The sequence below is a fragment of the Rhipicephalus microplus genome, chromosome 8, assembly GCF_043290135.1.
Source record: "Rhipicephalus microplus isolate Deutch F79 chromosome 8, USDA_Rmic, whole genome shotgun sequence".
Lineage (NCBI taxonomy): Eukaryota > Metazoa > Arthropoda > Arachnida > Ixodida > Ixodidae > Rhipicephalus > Rhipicephalus microplus.
In genome coordinates this window covers 35,214,498-35,231,017 of record NC_134707.1, presented here as the reverse complement: position 1 = coordinate 35,231,017, position 16,520 = coordinate 35,214,498, and the positions used below count along the sequence as shown (strand labels likewise).

Here is a 16,520-nt window from a genome sequence, read left to right as displayed (position 1 = left end):
CCCATTTGTTTGCCAAGGCATGTTGCAATACCCACAAGGCAGTTTTCCTGTACTGTCAAAACTCATGCACAATGATGGTGAGGCCCTACCAGCGCGGCAGTTGCTGTGTGGTGTGTAACGTTTTGAGTAGTCCTCCGATGTGACTACGTCGCTTCTAATAATGCCTGTGTTCTTGATGAAATTATTGGCAAATTGTTGCCAAGAAGAATAATATATGAAGTGTGTTGAACTACTGCCGCACAAAGTTTCAAACATAGGTTTAGCAGCCATTCGCAGCCGTGAAACTTGTGTGCACCAGCATGCGCCTACCATTGCAGTGATGTGCGACTTTACTACCACATCGCATTAAGTTTGTCTGCGCGAAAGGGCCATTGTCACGCCACTCTTTTATTCTGTTCGAGAAGTGAAAAGATGTCTAGCAGTAATACCATGACGTTGTATCGTATAAAGCGTTATCCAGTGTTGTGAACCGTATTTCCTTTCACAATCTGGAATGAAATATTTTTGGAGTGGTCATACTTTGCTTGGTTATAGCTTCACAGTTGCGTGAATTATGAAGAAAAAGTGCGTTGCATGCCCTACACACTCCTCCCATATCTTTGAATAACATTTTTTGAAAGTTTACGAGCGCTGAGTTTTCCGAGACGTGGCAGTACCATTCTTGAACTAAATTCATCCTTATTTAGGCGATAAAACTACGAAATAGATGAGTCACGCCACATTCGATGTTTCTGGTGTTGCTGTAACTCTGGGTTCTTGACGTGCAGTAAACTTTAGTGCGTGGGCGTTTTCGTCCCTTTGAAATGTAACCTGAGTGGCACGCTTGAAATAAGCAGTGAAATGTCATAACCTCTGAGCCGTGTTGATCGTTGCTACGTGCATTACATTACGTTACAGTTTTGGGGTTGTATGGGGGCTTGGTCAAAGATCTTGTCGCTCATAGTTATATATAGCGCACAGTATGTCTGGCACGCATGCGGCTTTTGTTTCGTCTCGGTTCTACCGGTATTTTGCGATGACTGGGCAATCGATTTTTCCTTGCTTTTTTCGGGGTCGAATTCTCGACTCTTGTAACTACGCTAAGCTGCTGAGAACTGTACCACTGGAGTTAGGAACCAGATTATTTAGCCTAGACTGAATTAGAAGTTTATCCTAATGCTAGTGGCTTCATTAACACTGCTCTCAGATCCGCATACCTAAGCATGGTGTTCTTGTATTTGTGCATTGGCAAGAAAATTTAATGCAAAATGCCCGTTCGTACACAAGTAGTTTATTATTTTTTAAGTTTTTAACAGTTTTTCATACCCCCAGGTCGCGGGATCGAATCCCGGCTGCGGCGGCTGCATTTCCGATGGAGGCAAAAATGTTGTGAGCCCGTGTGCTCAAATTTGGGTGCACCTTAAAAAAACCCAGGCGGTCGAAATTTCCGGAGCCCTTCGCTACGGTGTCTCTAATAATCATATGGTGCTTTTGGGACGCTAAACCCCACATTTAAATCAAATGAACTGTTTTTCATACGCCATGAATTTAACAAGTGAATGCGTCATGCCTCTAGGTGTTTCACTTTAAATTGAGCCAGAAGGGTTTACGCAAACCTGTTCTTTAGATGTATAACTTGTTCATGGCATATTCGTTCAAGCTTCAGTTAGTTTCAAGGTTACTGTTAGCTCTCGCATGCGGCAGCTTTCTTTACACAAGTATGCGGTGAATACCCATGGTCATCCTGCTACGAGGCCCGCTGGTGGTTTCAGCGTCCTGACTCTCTCATAACTGAACGTGTAAGCGGTATTGTGGTGGTCATGTCACGGAAGACTGTCTTTCTGCCGACAAGGATGGCATGGAACATAGTCTACGGGCGACATACTGAAAGGTTCACCGACAGCAACAATTCATCGTATGAAAACTTAACAATATCGCTGAATAAAAAAAAAGTTGTGCCAATCCTACATTATCACACTTTCTCACGTCTAATGAATATTGTAGAGCCCGCAACTTCAAATTAACGTCGATTTGTGGGACTTTTTTTGGTGTGCTAGCAATCGATTCTCTACCGCACATACTTGGCGCAACTGTCATCGATGCACGGCTCCTAAAATTGACCTCATCGCTATCGTTTGCTACGAAACCTGGAAGTTCTAGTTAAGAAGTGTAATTTAGCACTGCCCTGAAACGAACATGTGCAGGTACATTCTGTTTGCTTCTTATACTACCAGGGAACAAACCTGCACTTGCACCAAATGTTAGAAAAACGCAAAATACGTCAGTGAGCTACCGTGAAGGCAGTATTCGAACAGCAGATTATCCTGAATTCTCCATCTATGCAGTGAAGGCAGTAGAACCTGCGGTCCAGCTTCGGCGACGATGACACTTGTGGGTACCATACGCTTTCAAACAAAGCGTTGGGCGGTGGTCTCATCTCTTGCTCATTCTAAACCCAGAGGCTGTCGGTAACGTCAGTGTTCAACTTGTGCTGTCACGTAGTTGTGCTCTGTACTGCTGGCCCTTCGTTTCTACCACCCATGTTCTAAAATTTACTTGTATACGCCTCTGACCAGTGAATGATATAGCACTAGCTTTGAAACGCAGATCCCGACGAATGGTGCGTGGGAGAATGGTGAGTTGAGAATGACGAGTATACCTGTTACATGTTAAGAAGCTCATTCCATTTCATGTGATGACATTAAAGAGCACGTTTCGCAGAAACTAGGGCAGCGTTGTGATTGGTTGTGAATGAGAAATCCACGTTGTCTCTACATACAAAAAGAAAAAAGAAGAAAAATGAAAATCAAATGGAATATAAAAGTTTTCCACTTGAGTGAAATTACAATCCTGGCATTTGTGTGGAAAAAACGTGTTGGATAAAAAATAAAATTAAAGCTTCACAGCAAACGCAAAACGATCATTGCAGATAGCAACAAATTGAAGTTAACGAGGAGAACGGCAAGCAGCTAGAAACATTCCTTTCGCTGCTGAAGGACGCAAGATGGGACACACACAAAGACAACCATGAACTAACAATTGTCTCAGCTCGACGCTGAAAGCGTGCATTTCATACACGAGGAAGTATGTTTGAAGCGAATGTACGGGAACATACAGGACGAGCGCTAACAAGTGTCACAGTTGTTACTTGTTGCTTCAGGAGCCGGTTCTTTCTCAAACACGGCCACGGCCGCGAGCGAAGCGACCTTCGTACGCTTTGTAACTTCGACTTTGCAGTGAAAGCCCAAGAAGTACACACTGCCGCGACCCCGAGATAAGCGTGCGCGCACGAACGACCACGCCCTCTAGGCCACGGTATAGATGGTAAAGGTAGCAGGCGCGGCGCACGCTTCGCAACAGGCGGGAGTGACGGCCTTTAGAGCGCGACCTTCGCGCGAACTCTCTGGTCATGAAGAGACGATGCTGAAACGTTTCAAAGTTCTGTGTGCTGTCAGAGGTAAATGGTGTATATAATTAGCTCATCGTTTATTTGCTGAAGAACTACTACTCGTGGCGGAGTTGTCTAAAGCTGCACACTGCGGAGTTAGGTCAGTCGCACGTTTGCATTGACGCTTAGAGAAACTTTTTTTCTTGAAATAATGTTTTGTGTGCCTTATATGAACAGGATGGTAGTAGGTGGCGCAAAAACTAACACAAAGTTTTCATATAATTCTAATAGAATAAAAAAACAAGATTTAGGCCAAGAAATATAACTATTGGCCAACACAAAATTAAGCCCGTCATTACAGAAGCAGTTGAATGATTACTGTAAATTAAAAGCTGGTAAAATGTCTCTACCATTATTACCTCTATCATGGTATATAAACAAATGAAGGAATAAAGGCACCCGATCACGAAAATTCAACTCAGAGATTCAGAGACACTACATGCATAGTCTGAAGTTCTACGAACGACGCCGGGCGCATGCTTTATGAGGGTGGTTAGAACATATATACCGGCATTACGCCTGAATTCCAGTGCTTTTAGATGCTGAAAATTTTTATACAGTGTGAATCGTTATCTTTTTATGCATTCATATGCATGGCGGGTTAATTTAAAACGAAATTTTTTCGTTGTTTGTTTTCTTGCGTACACAACAGTTTCAGGCAGCCTTCACCAATAATGGCGTCACTTTTGGACGCACAATCACCATAAAGTTGCTCAATTCAACCTGAGTATTGCGAACACCCTTACTAACGCGATTTAACACGATATCAGCACTGACGTTTTTATAAACTTCTCTTATCGCTTATCTCGTTCATGTCACTACCCTCGACCACCCTGCAAATAGGCAGGATTTTTTTATCTGAACCGTGCATGAGTGATACCACGTACAGCAAAGCAAAATATGTGTAAGCTGCGCATACGCGATAGGCAGGTCGTACTATCCCGGAGGCTGGTAGCCTTCATATGGTAGTTTATTGTGCAAAACTTCGCATGGCGTGCATAAGGAATCTGTGTGTGTGCTGCTGCGGTTGTTGGCATGCTCTGTGTGCGGTTGATTTCGGATTTCTCTGGCGAGCGTCCCGTTATGGGGACATCTGTTCCATCCAATTTTCCGGAGGCCCCAGTTCCTCTGCTATTACCCTGTTCCCCAGTTCCCCTCGCTTATCCAGGAGTTCCACGTCCACCACCTATTCCGAATCATCCTGTTCTACCACCGATTCTGAAGGTTCCAGCGATTCGGAACCTTCCAGAACCACCACTCCGGCTGAACTTCTAGGCTTCTTGGCATCTCCTGAACCTTCCAGGCCCTTCCTTCGATGCTTAGCAGTACTTGGTGCCTCCCTTCACGGTAAGTTACTCTCCTTGTACTGACTATGTAACGAATGTGAAGAGCGCAAGTGTCCTCTGTAAAAGCGCATCTGGTGAAGCCTGCAGTGCTGCTTTCCTGCACGGTGAAATTCGCTACCCCGTGACGGTACAAATCGTCTTCCCGGTCATCGTTAGGCGCAGAGTAGCGTTTAATGCATTCGATTAGGCTTATTGCCGGTTCTGCTAGATCCTGAGCTGAATTTTCGAAGCTGCTCGCCGAAGCATATCTAGATATGTAAAGTGCACACTTTTATAAATGGAAAGACACAAAGTTACTTTCAGCAGTCGCCTGCCTGAGCTTAACTTGTATGTGCTAGTATAGCTATGCAGTGTACCTAACCATTGCATTGATGTGCTGGAACACAACTATGGACACATTATTACTGCGTAGAAAAGTCTACTGAAATTCATGGAACTAATATATTTTGTACTATGTATTACAGGAAATAGGAAATATTTGAGTCACGTTGGTCTCTCTTCTCATTGACTTAAGTGTATTGGGGCAGGCCGTGTGTTTTTTTTTTTCACTATTCGGCAGTTGCATTGAAGAATAAAGCGTGCGGTGGCTGCTACTGCTGCGTTACCATTAAGTTGTATGCATCGTTTACACGCAGTGAGTGCCTTGGAAACTTGCTCTTCAATTCAAGTTATCTAGACATTGCTGACAGCCGTAAAGTAAGACTTTACCACATTCAACGCTATGGTGTGAGCGGACTGCACGAGGAACCTGCTTCGGAACAGTCGCACTCTTCGCATTTCACCATCTTCCCTTTTTAGCTGGCTCTTCCATGCAACGAAAATCGCTCAATGAACTCGCTGGCCTGTTTCTATTTTCAGTTTTCCATTCGATAGGATCAATTAAAAACTTGATTATCTGTTATCTTCGCGGAAGATAACACTACTGCTGGGAAAATTCAATTAAGCTGGTGCTTAGCAAAGTTGGATTGCATCGATTTTTGAAGTCGCACAAAGTTTATTAATGAAATCGTCGGACTGCATTTGCCAGCCGATGAAAAGTACGCAAACACAAACAACTGTTACATTAGTAGTTCAATGAAATGTTTGCAGCTGTGTTTATACTGGTGTCAGATTAAGGTACTGCTAAGTATCGCTCTTTAACGCATACACTAGCAATAATACTTTCTGCGAAATTTCGTCTGCTCATAATTTTTTTACAATCATTATAATTTATTGAGACAAAACGTGATAAGCCTGACAGGTGGCTTCATGAGCCAACTGGGATTCTGCGCTGTAGGCGACTTGCAGGGACGTCTCTAAAACAGCAGCGACATGGTAGAACGTGAACTTTTTCACGTCGCGTTAATGTTTTCAGTACATTCCACGCTAACCTCTGGCGGGTATCTGATACGCTCTCGTGACGTCACTATCACGATTAGGCTGGTTAATCATCGTGATGTTACACTTCTTTGACGTCATCGAAGCTGCCATATTAGAGTCATGCTGTGCGTTCATTACGCCACGTGGAAACTATCAGTATTTTGACAACGATCCTAACCCCCGAGAATCCTAATTGCCTTTGTCTTTTTTTACAGATATACTGCGCATATGCATGCTCATAATGCCACATGGAATGCGTGCCTTGTTGCCGTCCCGGCTCCGTTCATGGCTAAACATGTAAGGGGAACCCTGGCGGCAGTGTCTTTGAAGACGACGGCTGGCTACTGAATGGCGAAAAACAAGAAGCGAAATCCGGGCCATCATTCAAATGACGAAGTGTAGCTGTTCTTATTTGCTTTTGAAAATTTGAGTAGTTCAAATTCCGCAATTACAATTTTACCCTACCTCCCTGCGAACCAGTCCTGTGGACCGTAGAATTAAATAAACGCCATTTTGTGGAAACTTTTACGTGAATCACCACTTATTTGTCTATCTGGCTGCATTCATGCAGTAATACACATACACGTGAAAATAGCGTGAAAAAAAATATGTGACCTTTTATATTTTATGAATACTGCTGATGTCGAAGTTACTGTATTTATTTCTTGCAAAAGCACAGTCTCGTGATGCATGACTTACTTTCCGTAGACCGAAATTTGCAGACCAAGAAGTGCAGGCGACCTTTGATTTAACACTGCGAGTCCAGTGGCATGAACGATCATGACCCCTTCCAAACACGTACTGGTCTTCAGAATTTGAACTAGAAAAAAGGCAAAACTCGGGAAAAAGATCGAATAACTACTGAGGTGCTGTGGGGCACATTTTCTGCGTACATTCCATGGGCATGGGTACGGAAACTGTGTAGGGAATAGAATATGGTCTGCGTAGCTCGGAAAAGTAAGAGCTGATGGTACGTGAACACTGTTTGGTTGAAACGCGTAGCCGTATTTGGTGGTTGTCGTTAGTAGCGTTCACCAACTATCAGCCGCAACCTCCAGAAGCATTTCGGGCTCTCTCTTAGCAATTCTGAGAGATGATCACTTGGTTTGCACAAGGTGTCTGCCATGAGACTGCGAACTGCTGCAGTTCGACTTAGCCTACTTTCCCTATATCGGTGTTTTCGCGCATAAACATCAACATAAAAAAGTTTGAATCAAGTTTTAAAAAGTTTAAATTTTAAAGTTTAAAAGAGTTAGGGCGCACACAAAAAATGTCTTCACAGCATCCGTACTATGAATAAGGTTTCACCATTTAGTGATCCACTCGACCGGACTGAGAAGTGTAGGCTGTGTGACATATGATAACAGTGACTTGCACTGCTAGCTTTACAATGTCTCGTAACATGTCGCAACGTGTGAAGATAAAATATATAGGGCTACTTTTTTTATTCCAAAGCACTACCATACTGAGCATTTTAATGGCTTGTGTGCCAGTCTAACATTTTATAATAAATGTCTTGGTATCGAAATGACGAGTGCACCCCTGCAACCATTTCACTAGTATGTGCGACCATGCGGATTGATATTTTCTGACAAAAGGTTGTAACGCTAATAGTTGACGATGGTTGAGCCTAAAGGGACACTAAAGTCAAATAACAATCTACGTCAGAGTGAAACATCAATGTATGACAACATTTAAAACGACAATATTATCAACAACAGTGCCCTACTTACCGACAAATTAAAATAAATGCGCAAGAGCACAAGCGCTGCAGTAGGACATTTTCAAAATGATCATGATGACATCAGAAGGACCGCCTACAATTATTCACTACTAATCGAACTAACTACACTAAATAAAAAACCTTCTGTACATCAAGAGACGCAATAAAATGCTTCCTGTTTGTTTCTGCTTGATTCAAGGAAAAAAAGAACCAACGGACGTCACTATGGGGACTGCCGCACGTTGTTTAAAAATTCAATTTTCGCGTGGTTACACGGGACAGGTAGTACCATCTAGCGGAGCTCAGTTGAAACAAAAAAAAAAAAAGAAACGCCTGCATCGTGAAGCCAATGGCGGGAATTTTATCAATGGCCGTTGATGCTGCTGTCATTCCCGCTGCTTTTGGTCTGCCGCTACTAGCCCAGTAAAGCCGGGCAACGTTGAGCACGGCAATAGTTAGGTGATTCTGGTCGGTCCGCTTCTTGAGGCGGGTCATTTGAAGTGCGTTAGCCTAATGCGGATCACTAAAACACGATTTCGTTTCAAAATAGGCCCTGCCTTGGCACAAAGGAAACACAACCAGGTTTCTGGACCGCTATTTCAAGATTGAACGTGGACTTATTAGCTGCCTTTAGCTTCCTCTTAAACCCCCAAAAGAAGTATACTAATCAGAAAAGAAAAGCCATATTAGAGGCCATCATTGAATTGCAAAGAAATAAAAGCTGCGCAGGTCTGCCACTCAACTGATGTTTTAACGTGAGTCTTAGATTGATCATCAAATGGGACATTTGACGGTGGAGATGGTACCACGATCAATTCTCCCGGTTTGTCACAGGGATATATATATAATTCCCTGTGACATATATTAGGGATATATATTCGAATATATAACTCCCATGGGACATATATCAGGGATATATATTCGAATATATAACTCCCGTGGACATATATCAGGGATATATATTCGAATATATAATTCACGTGGGACATATATCCCGTGTCGGGACATATATCTCGCGGGATTGGAGACGAGCGATGCAAAAGGTCTTCACGTAATGAAGTCAACATATGGCACCATTATGACGTCACAGATACAGAAAATTTGAGACGCCATCATTGCGCCAATTTTGTTGGCGTGGCATTGTGTGACGTATAGCCATATGATTCTATTGCATCGCCCTTCTTCAGGTGGCAAAAAAAAAACTGGTTAGTGTGTGACCTCTAAAGATGAAAACGAAGATGGCACTTGACAGTGGCAGGTGAAGCCGCGGCTCGAGTGGCCTGCTTTCTCTTGGATAAAGTGAGAGAAACAGTATGGTGCCTTTTACCTTTTAGTCATCTCAGGTGAGCGCACAGTGGATACTGTTAGGTATTTTGTTTCGATTGTTGGTAGCTTTTACTAAACTTCCTTAGGTAATTACGTGCAACAGACCAAACTGCTGAAAATACGTAACAATCACAGCTGAACTTCGGGTGTTGGGCTAGTTTGTCTCTATTTGAATCGAAATAGGAGCATGCAGAAAAGTAGACTTAGTGAAATGGGCAAAACGCGTTTGTTTGTCATATTCTAGGTCGCTGTCGTGCTTTTCTCGCATGAATATTTCATCGTAAATAACTTACATAGGTAATCGTAAGATAAAGCAATGTTTGTGAAGATTCATTTTTGTTCTTTTGTTTCCCAGTAAATTTGCCCGCAAGGCGCCAACATTTCTGCCGCCATCATAGCTTTGGCTTTTTTTTCCATTGAATGAATCAGATGCAAAGTCGGTAGCGAAACTAATCGGGCAGAAAAAAAATAACACAAGGTAACAAAGGGCGGAATATCAGTGCTACTTCAACGCACAAAGGTCACGCAGAAAAGTGGTGACTTATCATAGATTGTCGTTGCGTATTTCTGCTGAAAACTCTTAACGTACAGTATCGCGAGCTTGAAAACAGGTAAACCAAAGGGGTATTAGAATGGCCATGAACCAAACGTAAGCGAAATTCATAGTAACATGACGGGTACTATTACAAGCGAAATGAAAATGAAGGAATTTCAAGTTGAGAGACCACGCTATACTCACACTTTGGGGGCTCCTTTTCAGCAGTGACACAAAACAAGTAATATAATAATGTTACGGGATACCTTCATATGGTGACGCGGTAATGTTATCACCTAGGTTTGGGCATCTATCTATACACAGAACCGAGAGTTAAATTACAACCTACATTTTCGCATTGAAAGGTGCGTACAAAAGGACTGCAGTAGCGCGAAGTGATCGGGACCACTACGACACAGCTCGTACTCTGGCACGTTAAGCGTTGCACATGTGCCACGGTATGTATCAAGAAAACGATACGATGTTAACGCCATTAGTTTATGTCGGCATGTGCTTGAGTCTGTATTGCGGTGAACAATGAAATAGGAATCGGTCAGCAATACAAAATATTGTCGACAGCAAGGCCTTTGTACATATCGTGCAGTATATTTGTCTACAAAGTCCTGCCGTTTCCAAGAAAGAAAGGTCGAGCATTAGGGAAAGTGCAAGCGGCTGTCTTTTAAACAAGCTCGGCGATTGAAAATACCCATAGTGTGCGTACACCAACGGAATACCATTGCTTACAGAAGTATGTTTCGAAGCTAGCCACCGTCGCAACGCTCGATGCAAGTTATTTGTAGCGGCATTCAATATTTTCATGTTTCGTAAGAAGTTTCTTGTGAAGAAGAAGGAAACGCCAGAGTTGAACTTGTCGTAATATTCTAATGCAGGAAACAAGGAGGAAGGCAATCTGGTGAGATGAAGTGCCGACCACTGGTTTCCGGCCATTTACTCTATTTTGTTGCTCCTCATTCTAAGTAAAACTATCACATTTGTAACAAAGTTTTAGAAATGTGCAAATATAAGTCGTAATTTTAAGCATCACTGTATTCATTCATCTGCAATGCTGCTACTATCCCAGTACCACCAGAGGCAAGGTAAGTGGCGTGTGAATAGTTTTCATCGAAGGCAACATCCCACAAAGAAGTGCCTCATTGTTGCTAGCAACAGAAAGACTCTAATCGTAACCCTTACTAGATTTATTTACACATCCACATTTACTTAAGTGCACTTTATAAAAGGCGGCTTTCAAAGCGATGGTATATTATTGAAGCGAGAATTGCTATACGAGAGCACCAAATTCACATCACCCCAATTTAAGACAGTCTTGGGCAAATCGCATTCACACACGGCAGAGATTGCTTCGCGTCGTTCTCTGTACGGTCACCTCAGTTTGGTTTCACAGTGGCTTCACCGATGTACTCCCGCCCGAAGTTGAAGACACGTCTTCAGTCTCGCCTTCACTGCTGAAACCCTGAAATTACAATATTAGAAACATACTGGTAGGGCCTATGTCATTCTTCGAGGAAATATCTATATATAGACTGCGAAGACAGGGGATATCCAAATAATAAACTTAGTCAATGTATTGTGCCTTTCCTTTCGTTAAACGCCAAGTGCCCGGTGCTTTCAGGTGACAAAACACATGTGCTCTATCGTCGGGACATGCCATCCTTCAGGTAAATATGGTCTAGGCTCAGTTTTCACACTGAGAAGTGTGAGCAAGCTATGTGAAGATCACTTGTGAGGGACCGAAAGGGTACTCAATGAGGGGAACTGTTTTTGGAGTGCGACCTTATGAATATACAAGGTGGAGGGGCGTGAGCGATTCCCTACCTAAACCATTAATTACGATAAGATATTACCCTTGCCCTCATAGCTGATTGGTTGGCTGTTTCTTAGAGTTCTGCACGGGAAGCTTTGACACATATACGTTTCCTAAACGTCTGAAAGTATTACGGTGATCATGCGAGAATTACAAGTTCTTCGTTGCATTTAGCTCCAGAACCGTAGTACTCATACCATTCTATCGAAAAGCCAGGAGTTCCGGTGAAGACCAATACTTCAAGTGATAAAAAGATCGCTGAATAAAGAATGTCTATAGAGCAAACGTTTTGACGTTGGGGAATCCAGCGACATTTACTGTTCAACAGCGTTTTTATCACTTCATTTGCGTTGGAATATATTATGATTAACTCGTAGCATTATCTTAAGCGATGTTTCATCGTGCCCGAGAGTTACAGAAAAGAGCGAGCAGGCCTACCAAAGTTTTGCAGCCTGCATTTTTTCATTTATCTCATATGACTTTCATACTAAGCATCTAGACCCAAGCGAAGGCATCAGATGTGGCTCACTTTTTCTGAATATGCCATCGAACCTGCGCCTTTTGGAATTCCTATTAAACTTTACACGATGGATTAACGAATTCATGAAATAAAGTAAACCAGGGTGATATCGCGGTAGAAATCATCCGGCTAGAATCGAGAGACTTTATATTGGAACATTTCAGCTTCATATGTTCATACAAACACATAAATGGACGCGAAATTCTACGTTCACAAATGACAGCAATAGGTTACTATGCGAAGCCTTCAATTTTGTGATGAGAGTTCAAGTAATTTTTGTTTAAATAGCCCGGTTTACTTTTAGTAGCTGCTCTGCTAAACGTCAGACAAAAACGAACGGTTTGGATACTGTTGTTGAAACATAGCACTGAATTCACATACCTCCAGTTCTTGCAACACTTGGTCAATAAAATCAGTGGGGTCCTTTCGATACCTGTAAGCGGCCGAAATGGCATCTCGAAACATCTGCACAAAAATAGAAAGCGCGTGACGATAGTGCTAAAACAACAACACATAAGCCGATGTAGAAGGAAATAAGACACAAATGAGCCAAGTGAACACTAAATTACGGATGCAACAAAGACTTATAGCCACAACACTACAGCAGTTATAAGATATTCACTAACAGCGGAGCGATGAAGTATAGCAGCACGTAAAATTATTTCGACCACCTGAAAACTGCTACTACAATGACGATGCGTTATTACTCCTTGATTTCTTCCCTGTGCCAGGTATACCATAACGTATTTAGAGAGCGTGTTATCTTTCGAAATGCCACGTGAGCTTGCCAGGCGAGAAATGTGAAGAAAAGAATCCAAGGTTAGAATTTTCTTTTGCCCGATTCAACATAGCACACTGGCAGTAAAAGTACTATGACGGTCAGAGAGCCTCACAATGTGGGTTTGAAACCTACACACCATTCTGTTAAATTCCTACTGGCTATCTTTTCTCCTTGCGAGGAGGGAACTATAATTACAATGGTGCAGTGAAAGTACAGTGAAACCTTCTAAAAAAAGTGTCGTGAATGGTTCCTTAGAGGCTTGCTATCATAAGACTGATGACAATGTAATAAAAAAATTTCTATCGTGCCTCAAATGCATCCACGTAGATCTTGCAACTTACTTTGACGACGTTTGTGCCATCAGAAGCGGACACGAAGTAAAAAGGCATTCCGTTTTTCTTTCCAAAGTTGAAGCTCTTTTGCACGACGGTGCCGTCAGCTGTAAGAGAAACAACATCGGATCACAAAACTACATTGACACTACCATAGGCATGTCCACACGACTGTTGAGTACAGAGCTTTCTACGTGAATTGCAAAAGCGTAAGACAACAAAAAATAATGCACAGTCATACAGCTATGAGCAAATTGTCACGAGTGGAATGCAAAACTGTGCTGTGGCCTCAAAATATCATTATCTTGAGTAGGCTCAAAAAGTGGTCAGTAAATAGTCAAAAAGTGGTCAGTAAATAATCCTACATGCTGTTGATCCTAATCTTAAGGGCCAATCAGATTCTCAGTTCCCAAGACTTATCGACAACCCCATACATCGCCTAAGACTCATCACTTCTTGCACAAAGCACTTCATAATTTGGATTCAGCGTGCAAAATTGTGAGCATGTTCGTGTGGGGATGGCGACGTGGATATATATCACGTGTTGTTCGACTGTCTGAAACACGACGCACAGATGGTGACTCGAACTGGAACTCTAGTGTCCGAGCAAACCTTTACGTCGAACAAAATACTAAGCACATGACCATCTAAGATAAATCGCAAAGCGTTGAAGGTGCTGCAACGTTTTTTGAAGACACAAAGATCTGCGATCAACAGTGAGTGGACTATGTTTAAACTTTAACCTAGTCCACAGTGAGTGGACTATGTTAAAGTTTAATGATGACGTTGTTGACCAGTGTTATTCCTGCCATTTATGTACCGCGTTTAAACTACGTGGACGTAAAATGAATATTGAGTACTTTTAAACTCATTAGGAATGAGCTATTAAACCCCCGCTTCCCTCTCCAAGCAAACGCACAAATGGCTCAGGCGTCTTGTATCACTAAGTTTTCGCAGTCTACAAAGCTTAAACACTTTTTATCGCAAAAATGAGGTGGAGGAGGAGGAGGGGGGGAAAGGAAGGAAGGAAGGAAGGACAGGGAGGTTGTCGTAAGTTCTGCACTGTGGTAACGGGAAAAAATATACGTAAGCATTTCTCACCGTCAATTTTATTCGCTACACAAAGGCAAGGTATGGCGGGCCTGTGCTCTCTAAGCTCCTTGTACCAGTTCGAAAGGTTCTTGTATGTGATCTTCCTCGTGATGTCGAATACCTGTTGAATGAAATGAAATAGCAGCTCCGTAGATTCACATCTGCACACAGTTTTGCTGGTCCAAGAAGCTCGAGTCTGCTAAAACTTCATGTGGGCCAAGGGGACTCGAGTATGTGAGAATGCATGCTGCTTGCGCACATATTGTATCCTTCGTGTAATTTTAATCATAAGAAACCCCCAGGTAGAAGCATTTAGCAAATTTCACATGAACAATACAAACTTATGTTAAATTTCAAGAATATTTTGTTTTTGCGACGCAAAGCTACAGTGAGAGTACCTGTCTAGTCACCTAGGTGTTTAGTGCTCACCCGTAAAGCGCACACTAATACTTTATCTACAAATATGGCGCTGGTACATTGCTTTGTTTAGTTTGGGAATTCATTTCTTTTTGCAATACAATGTTTGGCAGGAGCTGGCAAAAGGGCATCTGTTATCGCACAAGTGCCGCGAGCTGTTAGAACGTTGAATGATGGGTTTTAGGTGATCTTGATGGCGCATAAATCTAGATGTCCAAAGAAATCCCCTTGGTACGTACCCATAAAATTAGATTTTATCCAAATAATAATTGTGCAGCGTAGTTGGTGGGGCATAAGAGACCTTTAGAGGGTTGTGTCGTCGTATGCCGTCATGGCTTGGCGTAACGCAGGGAGACCCACGACTAGCATAGCCATCTGTGGCATATTAAGTGCTCGCTTACACCAAGAACTCTTCTTTGTTTTGACCATCGAGTGCATTGGCGGTGATAAGAGCGGAGGAGCACTCACGGGCCCCGGTCTAAATGTGCAGTTGTCGCTTGACAGAATGCATGGAGAAGCACGTAAACAAAAAAGAAAAACAGAGCAAAAGAAAAAAATAGAAACAGCCAGAAAGCAAACGAAGAAGTTTGAAGAAATACAATACGCATGAAAGAGAATGAAATAATGAAGACAGAGAAAAATAACTAAGACAGAGACAAGAAAGACAAAAAATGCACAAAAAAAGATAGGAAAGAAATAGGGAAAACAGGAAAGGAAGATAACATTTAAAAGTTACGAAAAAAAAGGATGCCCAGCCACACGCTGTCTTCGGGCTTGGCAGCCTTAGCTAAAAGTTACGTGAATTTTTTATTAGTATCTCACTGTCTGCAAACTTTTAGGGGAGAGATCTTGCCAAGTATAACTGTGTAGTTTTCGAGTTATGAAGACTTATAACCCATTAAGCTAGATTTCGTTGCACCTATTGCATATGTAATGTGTACCACAAGCGTTGCCAATCACTAACAGGCATAGCTGCTTCAAACTGTCACATGTGTCCAGTTCTGCCTCAAGTAGCCTGAGAGCCAACAAGAACGCCCAGATGACACAGTAAATTGCTCAAAAAAGACAGGGGCACAACTCAAAAGGGCATCTCACTGCAATAATTGTGAAGATTGGGAAGCTACGAAAATAATATGTTCCTACGCTGCTATTGTAGCTGAGTTTGTAAGGCGAGAAATTTGTTCGTGCACGTGGCGCAGAACTCGATTGACGAATGCTACCACAGAGACATTGGGTAATCAACTTTAGAAGTAATGTCAAGGTTTCGCGACTATTCCCAACGTGCCAAATTGCATCGGTATCTCTTTGGCGATTTCAACGCCTTCATTATTGTTGTGTCGTATTAATACCCTATGGAGCGTTAATGCACTCACTAAGCGCGTGTATATTTTTTTTGAGATGCTGGGGAACAGGTGCGTTATGCAGGCTCCCAATTCTAAAAAAAATGGTTTTGAGCTGTTCACGCGGATACCACGAGCAACAGTGCACTATATAAAATGGAAGTGCGTCATTTAATACCAATCTACAGATGACATTTGTGTTGGCACAAGAACTAAAAAATATTTGAAGCACGCGCGTATTTAATGTCACGTTTTTTTGCGGAGCAATGCAGCCACATTGTCTGTAGGCCCATTCTCGGATACCTAGTGACAACACTTTCTCCCGGCATATTTGGAGAAAGATATACGATACATTTCTAAATGAGATTCAGAGATTCTCATTGCACTACATTTATTCTGTTTTGGATAAAATTTTATGCGGGTACCGAGAGAATGCTTTGCAGCGCGAAATGCCCCAAATGTCACACTGAGTACGTCACTATAGGAATATGAGTAAG

The 16,520-nt window shown here is 42.4% G+C and overlaps 1 protein-coding gene and 2 long non-coding RNA genes across 4 annotated transcripts in view; 1 reads left to right on the top strand and 2 right to left on the bottom strand.

The window, feature by feature from the left end:
- Nucleotides 1-350: 350 nt before the first annotated feature.
- On the bottom strand, nucleotides 351-8,693 carry LOC119164374 (uncharacterized). Its single transcript, XR_012885554.1, has 3 exons — nucleotides 6,832-8,693; nucleotides 2,639-2,750; nucleotides 351-488 (listed from the first exon to the last, which is right to left on the bottom strand). It is a non-coding gene; the product is annotated as an uncharacterized LOC119164374 (long non-coding RNA).
- LOC119164373 (uncharacterized) lies at nucleotides 4,257-6,660 on the top strand. Its single transcript, XR_005108843.2, has 2 exons — nucleotides 4,257-4,774; nucleotides 6,348-6,660. It is a non-coding gene; the product is annotated as an uncharacterized LOC119164373 (long non-coding RNA).
- Nucleotides 8,694-10,900: 2,207 nt separating the features above from the next.
- Nucleotides 10,901-16,520, bottom strand: part of LOC119187091 (rab-like protein 2A) — a 290,773-nt gene continuing 285,153 nt past the window's right edge. For both annotated transcript variants that reach the window (XM_075871527.1, XM_075871526.1), the window contains exons 5-8: nucleotides 14,276-14,387; nucleotides 13,184-13,281; nucleotides 12,443-12,526; nucleotides 10,901-11,190 (exon numbers count right to left, since the gene is read on the bottom strand). In XM_075871527.1, coding sequence (XP_075727642.1) covers nucleotides 11,116-11,190; nucleotides 12,443-12,526; nucleotides 13,184-13,281; nucleotides 14,276-14,387 — 369 coding nt within the window. In that variant the 3' untranslated portion in view covers nucleotides 10,901-11,115. The remainder of the gene's footprint in view (nucleotides 11,191-12,442; nucleotides 12,527-13,183; nucleotides 13,282-14,275; nucleotides 14,388-16,520) is intronic.